At 38.6% G+C, this 15,832-nt stretch overlaps 4 protein-coding genes across 4 annotated transcripts in view; 1 reads left to right on the top strand and 3 right to left on the bottom strand.

Moving 5' to 3' along the window:
- LOC107186546 overlaps positions 1 to 7,718 on the top strand; it is a 39,435-nt gene extending 31,717 nt beyond the window's left edge. Inside the window, exons 2-5 of the mRNA XM_015574441.1 lie at positions 2,283 to 2,422; positions 4,183 to 4,332; positions 5,626 to 5,781; positions 6,680 to 7,718. Coding sequence (XP_015429927.1) covers positions 2,284 to 2,422; positions 4,183 to 4,332; positions 5,626 to 5,781; positions 6,680 to 6,714 — 480 coding nt within the window. The 5' untranslated portion in view covers position 2,283 and the 3' untranslated portion in view covers positions 6,715 to 7,718. The remainder of the gene's footprint in view (positions 1 to 2,282; positions 2,423 to 4,182; positions 4,333 to 5,625; positions 5,782 to 6,679) is intronic.
- Positions 7,719 to 11,042: 3,324 nt separating this feature from the next.
- Positions 11,043 to 11,396, bottom strand: LOC107186566. The gene has a single exon (XM_015574460.1). The coding sequence runs from the start codon at positions 11,394 to 11,396 to the stop codon at positions 11,217 to 11,219; it is 180 nt and encodes a 59-aa protein (XP_015429946.1). The 3' UTR covers positions 11,043 to 11,216.
- A 180-nt stretch (positions 11,397 to 11,576) lies between these two features.
- On the bottom strand, positions 11,577 to 12,659 carry LOC107186565. Its single transcript, XM_015574459.1, has 3 exons — positions 12,582 to 12,659; positions 11,857 to 12,073; positions 11,577 to 11,779 (listed from the first exon to the last, which is right to left on the bottom strand). The coding sequence occupies exons 2-3, from the start codon at positions 12,044 to 12,046 to the stop codon at positions 11,583 to 11,585; spliced, it is 387 nt and encodes a 128-aa protein (XP_015429945.1). The 5' UTR covers positions 12,047 to 12,073; positions 12,582 to 12,659; the 3' UTR covers positions 11,577 to 11,582.
- Positions 12,660 to 13,456: 797 nt separating this feature from the next.
- LOC107186596 (tRNA:m(4)X modification enzyme TRM13 homolog) lies at positions 13,457 to 15,001 on the bottom strand. The gene is made up of 5 exons (XM_015574493.1): positions 14,807 to 15,001; positions 14,540 to 14,733; positions 14,039 to 14,464; positions 13,722 to 13,977; positions 13,457 to 13,637 (listed from the first exon to the last, which is right to left on the bottom strand). Exons 1-5 carry the CDS (start codon positions 14,980 to 14,982, stop codon positions 13,457 to 13,459), a joined length of 1,233 nt encoding a protein of 410 aa, XP_015429979.1. The 5' UTR covers positions 14,983 to 15,001.
- Positions 15,002 to 15,832: the final 831 nt, after the last annotated feature.

Genomic DNA, 15,832 nt, shown 5'->3' with positions numbered 1-15,832 from the left:
AATATTTTAGAAATAAATACATTCTTACGTAAAATGTACTGCCTTTACATACTACTCCAAGCAACCAAAAATTATTTCCGTTCCACATGCAAATATTTTCTCAAATAAATCCGTACCCAAGGGGTTAAAGAAGCAAAATAAAGAATGAACAAGCTGCAACAATTGGGGACACGAGATCCGACCATTTGTAAGCGTAAATAAAAAAAGGAAAATCGTTGACAACTCTGCGATCACGTTGTGAATCGATTCGTAAACCTTCGGTCAAGGGAGCCCGATCACAACGTCAAATTGGAAAATTTTTTAACGATGACCGGCCGAGGGGAGGTGGCAAGGTTGTCCGTTGTTATTCGGCCGTTTATCGTCTGAACGAGTTCCGATCGATTATACCATAATGCTAGCATCGCGTAATGAGATAAACGTGTATCATCATTGTTCCATTGGCATTGATTGTCGAAATCGTTGACGCAAATGGAAAAGATTTCAGTAATTGCCGGGCAAATGTAAGAGACAAACGAACGTTTCCTCTCCCGTTGGGAAGGGCGGGCGAATTGCTTTCGGTATAATTTTCTCGCCCCCGCACTTCCCTATTAATTAACATGACGATTTAGCCCCGTGAACACGCAGACACACACACGGATTTGCATTGTACACAGCCAACACAGGGCAGATATTTAATATTCCTCGCGAGAGAAACGATAAATTTTCATTCGGCCCGATATTCAGCGGCGAAAACGTTTCACGTTTGTTCGATGGTGCCCCCACCCCATTCGGTTTATTTGTTTAAACACCGACTTTCGCGACAGTACCGCGTACAGTTAACAATTATATTTCGAGATTATTGTTTCCCGTGTTGAATGGTCAAGTGTATAACCAACTTCAAAATAAACTGGTGATACAGTGTATTTCCCCGTTTCGGTTTTGTTTCATTTGTTTTATGCTGCGTTGCATCGCGTATGCTACTGTAAGCGTCGCTTTACTTGGACTTTCGAACGAATTTCATGTGAAAATCAATGGCCTTTTGATGAATCGATTAATTTAAAATATAGCTGGTTAACAAGCTGTAACGATAAATAATCCGTTGGTTTTTCTCGGGTCTGATATTTAATTTAAGTATAAGGTTTGATCGATTCGATAAGAGTCTACGGGAGAAAAACTGCCACCCAGTTCCATCGCGGTGGAAAAATACATATCTGCGAGGATTATTTTCTAACTGAAAAAATATTAGTTTTTGACGGGCATGTCTCGCGATACGCTAACCAACGGGAACGAACTCTCTGGCAGTAAATTTCAAACACGCCAGCGTGTAGGACCGTTAGAAATGGCGGTAAACATTCTTGAAATATCCTTTTAAAATTTGTGTTTGTTTAACAAAAAGGAATTTTGTATAATTTTCCAGCGAGAAACTTGTAGAATTATCGTTTCATAAACGTGTTCGAAGTGATCGAAATATTTGGATAAACTGAGCATCGAGCCGCCATTTTACCTCGGATTACTTCTCAGCGAGAATATTACAGTAATACTAAAATGAATAAATATTGAAATAATAATGAAATAAACTTAAAAATATAATAAATGGAGTCGGATAAATACCAGTCTAGAAAATGTCTGTATACACTAACAATATTATTCAAATATAAAACGATTTCCCAAAATTGTTTTAATGAAATTAACATAAATTATGAAACACGGGTATATATCGCAGACATAGTATATATTTTTCATTCACATACATTACAATAGTGAACTGTTCGTTAGCATTCCCAATACAAAATGGCGTCATATCCGTCTCTAGACATTCAGCGCAACGATTTTTGCTTCCGTTACATTTATTAATCCTTTGCACTCCGAGAAATTTTTAATGACCTACCAGCAACTCCGAGTCATTTTTATTATGAGCAACCAGCTACTCCAGGACTATTTAATTTTAACACACAATTATACATGCAATGTAACAATAGAAACTCCCATGGAAAAGTGAAGAATATTTTAATTTTTAAATGTATAAAAATACAAATTTCGCCGCAGCAGCGAAGGGTTGAAATTCTTGTACAACATGTTAGTCAAACTGAATTATTCTAAAAAATTGCCAAGGGTATAATTCACACCGTCTGAAAATGTTTAAAGTCTCTAAAAACTCCACGATCCTCCACTTCCGGTTGGTTGTCGCCGTTGCACGCTCGATTTCATCGTTATCCGCCGCGCTAACAATTAAACACCACCGCTAATGAAGGGTAGCGAATTAACGGGGCGTAACCGTGTCTTCTTTCCTTTTTCTCTCGCAGAATGAAGCTGTGGTGGAGTCTGGCGCTGGTGGGTGTCTCCCTGTTGATGATCATCGTCACCGCCAAGGCGGAATCCGATCTCTGGGAGGAAGACGACAAGGAGGTCCTCGTGCGGACTGTTCGTGGCACGAAAGAGCGAGGTAACGGTTATTAAAGCTTAATTAAGAATCCGTGTAGCCGACCGATTCTCGGATTAAATTGATCCTCGAGATACTTATTTCCCCTTACCACCTGCCTGGGAGTTCTATTGATTACTCGGCCGACCTTTGTCAACAGTAATCTGTTGACGCAACCGCGTATAAACAGAGAATCTTTCTTTTGTTAATTGTTTATTTATAAAGGTACCTTTCGGTTATTAGTATTCTCGAAAATGATATTTATGAATTATTTGAAAATGATATTTAGGGGTTTTAATAAAATAAAGTTAGTATTCAACTTTTCAAGTCGAACTTTCACTTGCAATAAATATAGAATTCCTGTCGCTCCCGGGAGAATTATTAACGATAACGTAATTCTGGCGTAAGCAGTCGTTAGAAAAATCGTAAGGGAAGGGGTTAATGAATATTCGTTTCGGTTTATAAACCATTTATATATTTCTTTTTAATTTTCCTGTCCTTCTGACATCCAGAAAGCAAGAAAAACAAATTGTTGAAACGAATAATTCGCGTCGGAAATGGTTAAAAGTTCAATAAGGGGTACAATAGCGCGGACAAATTGTCATTTTCCAGGTCAAACACCTCTAATCGGTTCGATTACGCTTTCTAGTATACGCTCTTTCCTAACGATTCGCTTGGTATCGATTTCGGAATCGCTCGAAAGTAGCCGGAAATTCCGAAGAAGGGAAGAATAAGAAAGGGGTTGGGGGGATGAATGAGGGAAGGCACACGGGGATGAGGAGACGAAGTGGGACAGAAAGTTGTAGACCGACAACGCGCAGCGCCGCGTTGTAATTCAACGCGATGTTCGAGAAGTTGGAATTTCAACGGCCTTCTTTTCGGCGACCCCGTCGTCGTCGTTCCTCTCGTCGGTTGAAAAGCTGCTAGGGAAGAAAAGCCTCCACCGCGGTACGGAAGCCCTCCCCGCCCCTCATTCGCGGCCCGAATAAATTTCTAAGAGCGGGCAAATAATCTTAGCCTAAAGAGTGACAGAGAGAGAGAGAGAGGTAGAAAGTGAGGAAGCATCCCGAAAGATGAGAAAGAGCCGCGCTCGGGCTGAGACAAAAGGGCTTTTCATCCGTGTTACGGAGGGAGCCACGCGAAACGACACTTCAATCCAGCCTCCATCCCCTCCCCACATCGTCGTCTCGTTCGTTTGTACTTACGTTGGTTCGTTCCCAACCCTCGAGCGCTCTCGATCGTCGCCATAAATGTCGCGTTATCGACGGGTAGAAGGGAAACGAAAGTATCGCGGCGTGGTTGACGATCCAGAGGAGCTTTTTATCGGGCGCAAAATGCTAGCGATCGAGAGTAAGGGGAACCCGATGCATCAAATCGGATGATGCGAAATAAAAATTCTTTAGATTGCCCGTTCGATCTTTAGGAGAGTTTCCACTGAGACTTTTCGGGTGTAATTTAATTCGAACACCGATACTTTTCGTACGGTTTTCTTTTATGATTCGTACGGTGACGATTTGTAATATAAGTTTATAAATTAAAGAATCTTGAAACTTCATTCGTCTGCAGGGAAATTTAAATGATTGATCGCACTGCCAATTTCGGGACACCCTGTATATATGCCTCTAACTGTCCAGCGGACGGTGGAAGAGATCGATTCAGAAAAACAAAAGAGAATTAACTATTTCGTAATTAAGGAACTTCCAGGCTATTCGAAAATTCTTCTGTTCACTTGATCGGTCGTGCCACCAATTATCTCCATTGACGTTTCGCATCTGTTGACGTAGCATCCGGCAGCACTGCGTCGTGCAGATACGTGAAGGGTCAATGGTCGGAATGCGACTCGAAAACCAACACACGGTCCCGTACGCTGAACCTCAAGAAGGGCGACAAGTCCTGCGAGCAGACAAAGACGATTCAGAAGAAGTGTAAAAAAGGTATGGGATCCTTGATTGGTAACATTTAATCCACTTTTAAATATTGTTCGTACCTGTGGGAAAAAGATACCACGGTAGAACCTCGATACTTCCTCAGAACTTTATGGCCATTTACAGCTAATATTCTACCCAATGTCTTTTCTATTTATATATTTATCTAACGATCTCTCGCAATTACGTACATTGAAATCGATGAGGTGTAAAGCACTCCTTGTTAGTGTCGCAATCAAGGTTCTACTGCTAAACGATTCCATCGATTATAATCACACGATTGATCGATTGACCCCTGTTCAAAGTATCCAATAATTGCTTTCCATTGGACGTACACAACCCGACGTGTGTTCTGCTAATTAGTACCATTTAAATTAACGGGGGGTCGCTGGGGTCGATCAGCGCGTCGATTCGGGGTCCGGTGTTCTTTAGACAGTTCGCCCGTCCGGCTTAATGGACTCGGTTAATTAGCGTAGAACCCCCGTCGGGAGTGTCTTAATTAATTAAACGAGTCGAAAGAACGGACACGTCGTGTCCTAGTTATCGGTGATTTCGGACAACGGTGCATTCGCTTCTCTGTATTAATCAGCTTGATAAATTCAGCGAGACGAGAGGATCTCGTGGCTCCCGTGGCTTTGAGGACGCACCGTGTGGCACACGATGGAATATTGCCTCCGTTAAATTACTCGCGAGGTGAAGCGCATCGAGGAGAAAAAAAAAAATGGTCGCGGTTAAAAACAAGTTGGAGCTCTGCCATCAAACGCAGCAGAGGGCACGCTACGTTCGGCGCGCGCAAACGTGGCGGTTCAGAAATATATCCAGATTTTACGATGACGGTGACTTTTTTTCGAATTGGAGATTTCACGATTCCCGGGGAAAATTGTACGAGAAATTATGACCGACGGTTATAGGGGAGTACCCGCAGGTTAGATGGTAATTGCTCGTAACCAGTCGAACAAAATTACTAGTTATTAAATTTCAAATTGCTGAACAATTTCTGTATATCATTAATTGACAAATCAAATATTTAATTAGTAACTGACTGTGAATTGAGCAATTTCTAGGGGAAAATATATAGGGACTATTGGTATCGGTTACGGGGGAATCCCTGTAGGTTATGTTATGGTTCCTCGCGGACGTTCGAACGAAATTACGGGTTTAAGAATCTTTAGGAAGATTCATTGAGGTCGTGCCGTTTCGTAACACGAGATGCACCGTTGTCGCGTTAACGTTCTCCCGTGGGTGAACGTAAATGGAGTTTATGGCGGTATGATTATCTCCTCTGTGTGGCGGGGAGTACAGCTTGCCGGTACGAAAAGGGCACGTGGAGCGGATGCGTGAATAAGCAGATGACGAGAATGGACAATTTGAAGCCGAACAGCGATCCGTCCTGCGAGAAGACGCGTCGACTTAACAAGGGATGTAAACCGGAGACCAACACCAAGAAGACCACTAAAGGTATATACCTATATGTATATACATATGTGCCTGTTACATGTTTCGTCTATCTAGTTTCAGAATCATCAAGATAGTAACGCCTTATTACTACCGAGTAAAAAAAAACTGTGTATGAAAATCAGAACAGATCACATCGATTCTATTCTACGATATAGAAAATGACGGCAGAAAATGTTCCCTACAATTACAAAGCCCTATAATTACCCGATGATCTTAGGCACCTGTCATATTTTTATCCTGACACGAGTAGGCGCTCTTCGAAGTAAACCGAGACTAAATCGATACGCGATACTTTCGAAGAAACTCAAAGTCCGTTCCATTATCACGGCACAAGCTCTAGGAAAATAGTCTGTCGCTGATAAAATAACGTAAAAACGAAGTTCCACGAGATATTCTATTGAACGACGCCAACAACCCCATTGTCTGGGCCTCTAGTGGTCTGTTGTAGTCTAGTTGTACTCAAGATTGACACTAGTGTCACAGCACCCGAAGCTTCGTCGAGCACGCTTGACGATGGCATTGACGGAGTTAAAGATAGGTTATTGAAGCGTCTCCTTGGGGTCACGGACAAAAGAACCGGCAAATGTGCCGTGTAAATGCCTGAATAGGATAGGAGAACTCGGATCCAAGGAGGACGTGTTTCAGTATCTCGTAATGACCACTTCGTGATCACGCATAAATCAGTGTTCGAAATGTATAAGACCTGATTCATTCGAGTTCCATTTTCTGCACCTTGTATTCTCCAGAAACTGATACGACAAAAATAATTTTAGCAGATTTTTTAGTGTCCCTATGGACGGGAAACTTTTTTATGGCCCGACGCAATACACAGAGAGCAACCGTATTCGAATTTTTGGCCAGATGAACGTAATCATATGATGAATGTAATTTGTTTCAGGTGAACGATCGAACAAAAAGTCGGGAAAGCAGTAAGCTGGGAGAGTCGTCGATCGATCACTCAAAGGGGTGCGCGACGATCTGTTTCGGCAACAGGCAACGAAAACACAATCTTGTCTTTTCGACGTGAAACTCTAATTTTCGAATAAAAAAAACTACTGTCTAGCGTGAGCGTAAGAAATGAACATACGACAGCAGACAATATGGTTCTGCATTTCAGCGTAACGGGCAGTGATCGTGATTCGAAATAAAAGATTTTCCAAACGTTGTCTATAGAAGATAACGGGACATGTACGCGACAACGATTTCGGAACAAATTTCAACAAAATTTCGGATTATCGCTGTCGGTACATGGTCGATCATCGGTAACAGTTATCGACTGTACGCGTTGGCACTTCATAGAATTACAACTTTCATTTAGGCGTGGCCAAAAGTCACTTCAATCGACGACGTGCTAAAGCAAATAACTGTGACCGATAATGGCACTTCTTAGCCGTTCTACCGGCGTTGAAATTACTGCGTACCAATTTACGTGTGAATAATACGAAACCGTGTCCTCGAGGCAGTGGCATAGTCATTAATTATTGTTTATCTTTCAGGTTTTAACATACTCGTTTGAAGAATTAATAAAGTCGAATAAGAAGTGTCTTTGGGCACAGATAGGGTACAGGACAGATCTAACCTCCAGTGTATTTTTCACTCATTCGATGGAATGAACTCCCTAAATAAATCTCTACACGTATACATATTATTTGAATAAATTTTTGTCCACGTGTGTTGAGAACATGCAAAACCCCCAAGTTTCATGAGATAGATGTATCCTATACTTTATCTGTGCCTCAAATGTATATACGCGACTGATAAGACAAACATTGACCCCGGTTACATTTGGAAACCAAATTTATAAATAGACTACGGATATTTATGCAAACGTCGACTTTTTGGAGGCCAGTTTACAAAGAGTAAAAGCATGGAACAATTAATTTCACCAATAAAGTGGTTTATTATGTTTAAAATAAAGTGAAAACTGCAAAAATTATTGTTAAATTTACGGTTTCACTGTATTTTTTTATTTACATTTGCATTCGTTATAAATGCATAAAATCCGTAATTTATTCGTAAATTTTTTATTATTAGCCCACTATGCTACTGGTTCGACGATTAATGAGACAGAAAAGAACCTCTAGTTTCAAGAATTAACACGAAACGACTGCCGTTGAGATTCTGTATGAAAGACATTCTCGCTAGAGTATAATACATCGTTGAAAGCCCCGTTCGAATTTCCAGCGTTGTACGATTTATTGATCGTAGACTGCGTAGAGATCCCCCTGATTAGGAAATAGTTTATCTTTCTCTCGAGACGTCGAAAAATGAAGTGGAAAAAGATCGAAAGAAAAGAAGCAGACGGTCCCCTTTGTGTCTAAGGTGTCCGTTAACTTTGTCTTCCTCTGGTCGAAAGGGAAAAGTAACATGGCGTCGATGGCGGGCGCGTTCGGTTCATCGAATTCCATTAGGTTTACGCACACTTCTATCGTACTGATTTTTTGTTCAGGCTGACTCTCTGTTCAGTTTTCCCGTTTTGACTAGTGGTGTTTACACTTAAAACCAGGTACAATGTTTGTGGACAAAGGTACAGTTACTTACAGCATCGAGTATACACTCATAAATTAGACTGCGAATTTTTATGTATTTAATTTTCAACATAATTGAACTTTTAATAGTGGAAGTAAATGTTTACTGTCAGCTTGTGCAAATGGATCTGTGAAAATATGTATTAGCATAAACATTTGCAGTCTACTAATAACAAGAAGAAATTCATCAACTGATCATTCCCGTAGAATTTCTTAATAGCGATTTAATTCAACAAAATGATTTCTTCTTCAGAATCCCATATAACATTTATTACCATAACTTGATGAAGAAAAGAACTATCAGCATTTTAATAATGTAATCCCGATTATTGTATAGTTTAAATCGAGTACTGATTTTTCTTGTTCGTTTCGATATTTCTTCTTGTATTCTGTATAATAAGCGTTTCATATTAGTATACGCTGAATTTTGCAAGTAACTGTACATCCTTTCTTATAGGTAATATACAGTGTTTGATGTGAACTATGTCTTCTATGCATCCAACGGTTTCCAAACTTTCTGGAATTTTCAATAACATTTCGACCGTGATTTCAACGAAATGTATAATATTTAATCGGCTGTATAATAGTAACAGAAACTTTTCTGTGATAAGGAAGTTTAACAGTGAGGTAAATTACAAATTTTTAAGTATCAAAATGATGAATAAAAATCGAAGAATGTTTGTAAAGACCCTATCGTTGGAACACGTGAGTGAAATTTTTTTTAGAAATTATTGCCCTTAAGTTTGGGAACCGCTGCCTTACGTAATAAGCACGATTTGATAATTAATACCATTTCTCCGATATTGTACTAACAATCCTTCTCGTCAAGACGTGTAACACTTCGCATAAGAAGAAAAAAAAAAAGAAACGTCGATGTATACAGTTGTTATATGTGTCTCGTATTATCTCTGAATGGAAAACGTAAAATAATAACGAAAGCCAGATGAGCATGAAAATCAAATTAACATAACGCAAGGTCTCAAGCGTTCTCGTGGAGTCAGAATCCTAATATGATCGATTAGAGCTTGATCCCACGAGATGTTCCATTGAAACTATAGAAATCAAACCTTTTCCCTGGATACAATATTGTATTTGTTTTTAAGTCTAGATGTATACAGAACAAAATTCGATGAATAAGGTCAGCTGACAGATCATGACGCCAGCCATCGCATGATGCATCCATGTACAGGGTGACCCGATTAATGTGATCATCCAACATATCTTCCTTATTTGTAGATGCAAAACTTTTATGAACTAAAGTAAATACTAATTTTAAAATGATCTGTTTCATTCTAACGTGAATAAAGTAATTCTTTCCAAGTTATTTTTAAGATAAGGATTACAAGACAATTTAAATGATTCATTATTTCAAGTGCTATGTTTAATTTTATTTTTATGCCAGAGATATTGTAAGTGGTCAACTTAATTGAGATTTCCTGTATTAATATCGATCGAGTATGAGGATGAAATTGTGGTTGGCCGGTGTCAACGATTGTAGACTAGATTACATATGTAACACCATATCATCATTACGCATTAAAAAGAAAAGAATGGAAAAACGAATCTATCGATAGGGTAAGGATAGCATTGTCTACGTTCTATGGTCTCTTCTAATTACTATCATTAAACGTCTATTAAGCGTAATTAATAAATATGCTTCACCAGTCTCTGTGTGGAACTCAATGGAGGTTCTCCGTGTTTTAACTGCATTGTAACATAGCAGATCGATAGAAGTATAATATATGCTACCGATTAGACGTCCTTTTAATACGGGAAAGCGGAGTCGAATTGTTTCCAAGTTGAATCCGTCGCTTTATTCGTACAATTCGCAATCAAAACGCCTTTGCAACGGTTGGTACCGGTTGTTCAATTACGCCGTTAATGTTTCTTCGATTATCGATCGTGTTGATAGTTTAAATTCGTTGGCGGAATCGAATCATCGCGATGAAGAATCAGTTTTCTTCGGGATTTCCCCCGCTCGCACGCACCAGATCAAAAGACGCGCGATGGTTATTGGTTGATCAGAGAAAGAAAGATGTCTTGATAGAAAGTAACGCTGAGGTTTTAGTTGGCTAGGCATTCGAATCAAATAAACATTTCCGAAATCAAATATCTTGTAGTTCGTGGGAAAACGTCGGTGATTTATTTACAAGCTGACGTTATTACTGAGCGCAGAAATTGTATAATGTATCTACTTACTTATTAAATAATTGTGTAACCGTTACACATGTAATAAAAATCCAATGTTGTCAATAAAAACTAAATATTATATATAAAATAACGATCGATTGTGTTAATTGTTTTAAGATCAGGGATGATGTGTCGATTAAAATAAAGAATAAAATAATTCTAGACACTTTGTATAAAGACAAGCACATTTTATTCGTTAAAAAACATTATAAAAATTACAAAAGTTCTGATGATCAAATTGCCATTACACAAACAACCACATATTAAAAAATTTGGACGGACTTATTTTACTTGAAACAGTCATATATTACTTGACTCTTCATTACAATCATGTAAGAGTGTTCAAAATACAAATATATTGGCAATTTTTTGTGACACAAATTGTGTACAAAATTTTAATACGTATTATACATCTAATAAATGGACGGAATTATTAGTATTACTTATCCTACATATAATATATATAAAAATGTATAAAAGATATAGAATGCATTAATTTTTTAGGCAGCTATGTTATTTTAAACTAGAGGAATGATACTGCTGTTGTTGATATGCATTTAAGCAAATTATGCAAAAGGCATTTATCAAGTTTTGGAGTTTAAATTGTCATGTGTGGACATTGAGTAAATGTGCTCTAAGAGATTCAAGTTTTGATTAGTTCTTCTACATAATGAAAATTGCTGTTTGAAAACATGTGGTGATATCTACTTACTAATTTTATGCCATAGATACAGAAAGTTGTCTGGAATAAGCTTTCCCTTCCCATTCCTGGTCGGATGGCAATGTTGAATGCCGTAATTTACAGATACGCGATCCATACTTCAGCATAACCATTATAATGCAAACTACAAAAAGAGTTAGGCATGTGGCCGCCGGCCAAAATATGTGCAGTCCCATCTCGGCGTAATTTTCTAACTTAAGTTATCCTCAGAATTCTATTGTTTTATCTTGTGTATTTGCTACACCTGTCTTTAACTTTGGCTGTGTAATGTATTAAGTGATCTAACAGTGATAAAGATGCGACGTTTGTATGTAATAAGGTCAGATCTAATGTCTAATGAAACTTCTCTTTTTAACACCTGATTAGATTTCACTTTCGCGTTTTTGCATCTCCATATACTCTTGTGTCTGAGGTGCAGCTCTATAAGATTTGGGATTATGATACTGTAAAGTTTCTTGTTTCTCAGATTGTAAAGCACGCCCTGGCTCTAATTCACTTAAATCCAATGGAGGAGTTTTGTGTGGAAGCACTGTCCACAATGGTTGAATCCACCTGTTCCCTAATGAAAATAACACCATGATTTGTAATTGAAACAGGCTGATGTTCACAAAAAGGTATGGATTATTAGAAACTTACCAGTATGGGGGCTCTGCCAATAGTCTCTGTGTCGAGAACAGAAACAAAATCCGACATTCAAAATACACAGGAACACGAATAACAGAGAACAGATAGTGATAGCGATATAAAATGGTGTGAAGTCACCGTACTCGTGCTTCACGAAGAAGGGATTCTTCAGGTAATCTTCTCGCTCGTCTAGAATGGACATTTTTATAAACGTTAGACTGAGATACTTCTGAAAAAGACAAAGATAGTATCCCTTCAGCACATAAACGTTTTATAGGGCTTATTTTACATATCGACTGAAGCGAATTCACCGATAAAAATTTTTATAAACAAACACTCGTTAAAAATGCATTCGGTAGCTAGGTATGCGAAGATTGACAATGTTATACCTAATACGGATCATCTTAATAAATGACGAGGGCAAAGGAAACAAATGACGCCGGATTAGTTAGTATGTCACAAAATCATTTTATTAAAGGAGAAGAAAATTCACGTCATCTGTACTCAAGGAGGCGAAGGCGTGGCGTGAGGTCAATATTACGAAATTGAATTTAACTTGTAACTAATATTAACTTGAATTTGAAGCATTGATATTACTTACATTGTTCGTTATACGTAATCTTAATGAAAACACAATCGTCAGGTTGTATTCGAAAATTTATAAGACGAAAAGCTCAGGAGGACAGAATTTAGAGTTCTTAGATGGGTTAACGAAGTCATATGGACATATTACATACCGTAAAGTAATTCGTATTCTTCCTTGACTCCTTCTTTTGATTATTAGTGGAATTATTGCTATCTAATATTGTATGCAATGCAATACTAACTGCATTAAGTTTACGACGCCATCATCTGTATTACACCCATCACTTAATACTTTGGAATCTGTTACACCAAATTGTATTTGGGCGGGGCGTTGAATGTGGTGGGAGAAAAGAATGCTTTACGTCCTATTTACATGTAACAAAACAATCAGTCGGTCATATTTTTAAAAGGCTTTGTTTGAGTTTTTATTACAACACTGTTATTATTTCATAACAGGTGAGTCTTTAATTAATAATCAAACTTGTAACCTGAAATGTAAAAATAGTCCAAAAGGTAGTGGCTTCATTTACGACAAAATGCCCAAAGCTACTAGCTACTTACAACTCTGCAGTACATACACAGTACATCTCACACACACGGGGTCTTTTGTACACGCCCCGGGGGTTCTATGACCCCACATTTCACACACACGTGGTCTCTTACGTATGCCTGGGGGTTCTATGACCCCACATCTCACACACACGGGGTCTCTTACGCCTTCTCCGGGGGTTCTATGACCCCACCGGTCCAAACACACGGGGTCTCTTACGCATGCCCTGGGGGCTCTATGACCCCACATCTCACAGACACAGGGCCACTTGCACATTCTTCGGGGGTTCTATGACCCCACCTCTCCACCACGAGGTCTCTTACGCATACCCGGGGGTTCTATGACCCCACATCTCACCCACACGGGGTCTCTTACGAATACTCCACGTAACCCCAGAAAAGTAAAGTGAGTCGAAAAGATACATTGGATGAAATATCTATTCCTATACCACATCTGTGATTGTACAAATAGTTATTTTTATTTCTTAGTGGCTATAATACACATATTTTCAAGGGATACATCAGTGGTGGTGTAATAAATTAAATTGCTTTGGAATCCAACACTTTTCAGAAATTCTAAACGACCCCAGTTTAGTAGTGACTTCACTTTATGGCCAATATTTTCCTTCTCAATTGAAGTTAAACTTTTTGTACCTGATCTACAAATATATAACGTTATCGTGTGTGTTTGATTACAAAAAAAATGATATCCTATTAGAAAGGTCAGAAATGCTGGTAATTACCTTGTGTCTTTAGCATCATTTTGCCTAGATTGATCTGAAGCTATTTTGTTAAAATTGGATCCACATGTTGCCCAGCTTGCAATACTACATAAAACTGGAAATTCAGTCGATGTAAATCCACATTGCTCCAAGTAATGTTTGCCAATATATGTTGCATAATCACATCTGTGATGGCAGCAGAATGCAATTACTAAGCCATTAACATTGCATTTAGGTTCATCTTGCATTGCTTGAACTAAACACCTTATAGTTAAATCTGTGAAACAATACTACTTACAGTATGTTACAATTAAATACTACATTAAAATTGAATATACCTGTAGCTGCTCCACACAAGTGTTTGGCAATGCCAACTTTATAATGGAACTTTTGAATCTCTGTAATGTTATTCAGCTTCAGATCAGCAATATCAGCTCGTATCCTTTTTATCACAAGAGGAGATTGTTCATTCTTCAACTTATTGTCACTTTTATGCCTGTGACTTGAGCGATCTACCAACAAAATGCAACTATCTTTTTTATCTTTTATAATTTGGCCCAGCCAATATGTCAGTTTGCCCTTTCCTGCTCCAAACTCAATAAAACATGTACTATCTTGTATAAGACCAACATATTCTAAATGTGATAGTAATGATGAGTTTTGTAAGAGGTGTTTCTTAATAGTCCTTCCACAGGATTCATCATTTATTTTACTTTGAAGTACTTTGTGTTGTAATACATCCTCTGAAAACAGTGGTAACTTCTCTGAAAAATGAAATATAGATTTTTCTAAGCACTTTCAAAACAAATAATAGTGAATGCAATACCTGTGATACTTACCATGAGCAGCCTTGACTTTATCTATGACTGCATCTACAACAAGTTGACTGAGTTCACAGAGTGGTATGTGTGATGGTATTTCACAATGTCTGTCCACATTAATTCCTTTGACTATAAATGAAGGCTGTGAGTCGATTACTCGCTTAGCATTACACACCTTTAAGTGTGCAGACAACCGTGATGCATAGCAAGTACTGCAAAGAATCTATAAATTTTATGCGCATGAAAGAGGGTGTTGTATGTCTATTTTTATAGAAATACACTTACTGTCTAGGGTCAAGCGGGCACTTTACTCGTTTCTTTCCAATTTCTTCATCACCAACTGAAACATCCAGTGAATTTTCTTGATGTTCACCGCAATATTTATTCCCTTTTCTAACCGTCATACGACAGAAACGCTTTTTTCGTTTCACAAAGTACATACAATGACTGCCTTCTGTCATTCTGATGACTGTTTAATTAATTGTAAAGTTCCAAAATCTTCTAAATTACTTTCGTTGAAACGTTAACTAACAAATTTCTTTGGATCAATTTAAAATAAGAATAACCTATAAATGAGAACCTACAGTTTTTGTTTTACTAATGCATGTTAAAATAGCAAACTGCTTTCTCCGAATATGAACCACGTGTCGACTTCAAACACACACGAAATATAGAGTAGACTTGACATCCAATCACTGATCAGTGCATCCAAAGTAATTTTCTGTTACATCTTTTGGGGTCTTCAGAACCCCCTTACCATTCTAGTGAAATAACAAAATACATTTGTATATTTGTAACAGATAAATTCAGAATAGCTGTAGTTTCATAAATAGTCTATCAAATCTACCTTTTGGACGGCGGCTTAAAATTTCTCTTGCGGGAATGCCTACCGTAATGAGCTATCTCGTAGCCGTGGGATTCCGAGAATCGGGTGACGTCACGGCGTGCGAGCGAGAGCGGTAGAACGAGCCGCGGTATCGGTGCTCTCCGTCGGTGTTGACGCGTGTCGAGGAATTTCGGAGGTCTATGGGGGGGAGATGTGCGAGCGAGAGAGTACAGTAGAGCGGCACGTATCGGTGCTCTCCGTCGGTCCAACGAGCTAGTGAGTTGCGTCACCCAGTTTATTGACTTAGCCGTGTACGCCGTGTACCAAGGTCGTACCATCCCGTGCAGGTCTGTGCTTGCTTCCTCACTTTGTCGTGAACCGTCGCGGAGGGTGGTCGCGCGTCTCATACTCGTCCTTTCTCTTGTTACTAACCCATTGTTTGTTGCAGGCATTCGACAACCATCAATTTATTTACTGTGCATATT

The sequence above is a fragment of the Dufourea novaeangliae genome, unplaced genomic scaffold, assembly GCF_001272555.1.
Source record: "Dufourea novaeangliae isolate 0120121106 unplaced genomic scaffold, ASM127255v1 scaffold65, whole genome shotgun sequence".
NCBI classification, from domain to species: domain Eukaryota; kingdom Metazoa; phylum Arthropoda; class Insecta; order Hymenoptera; family Halictidae; genus Dufourea; species Dufourea novaeangliae.
This window is presented reverse-complemented; position numbering and strand designations above follow the sequence as displayed.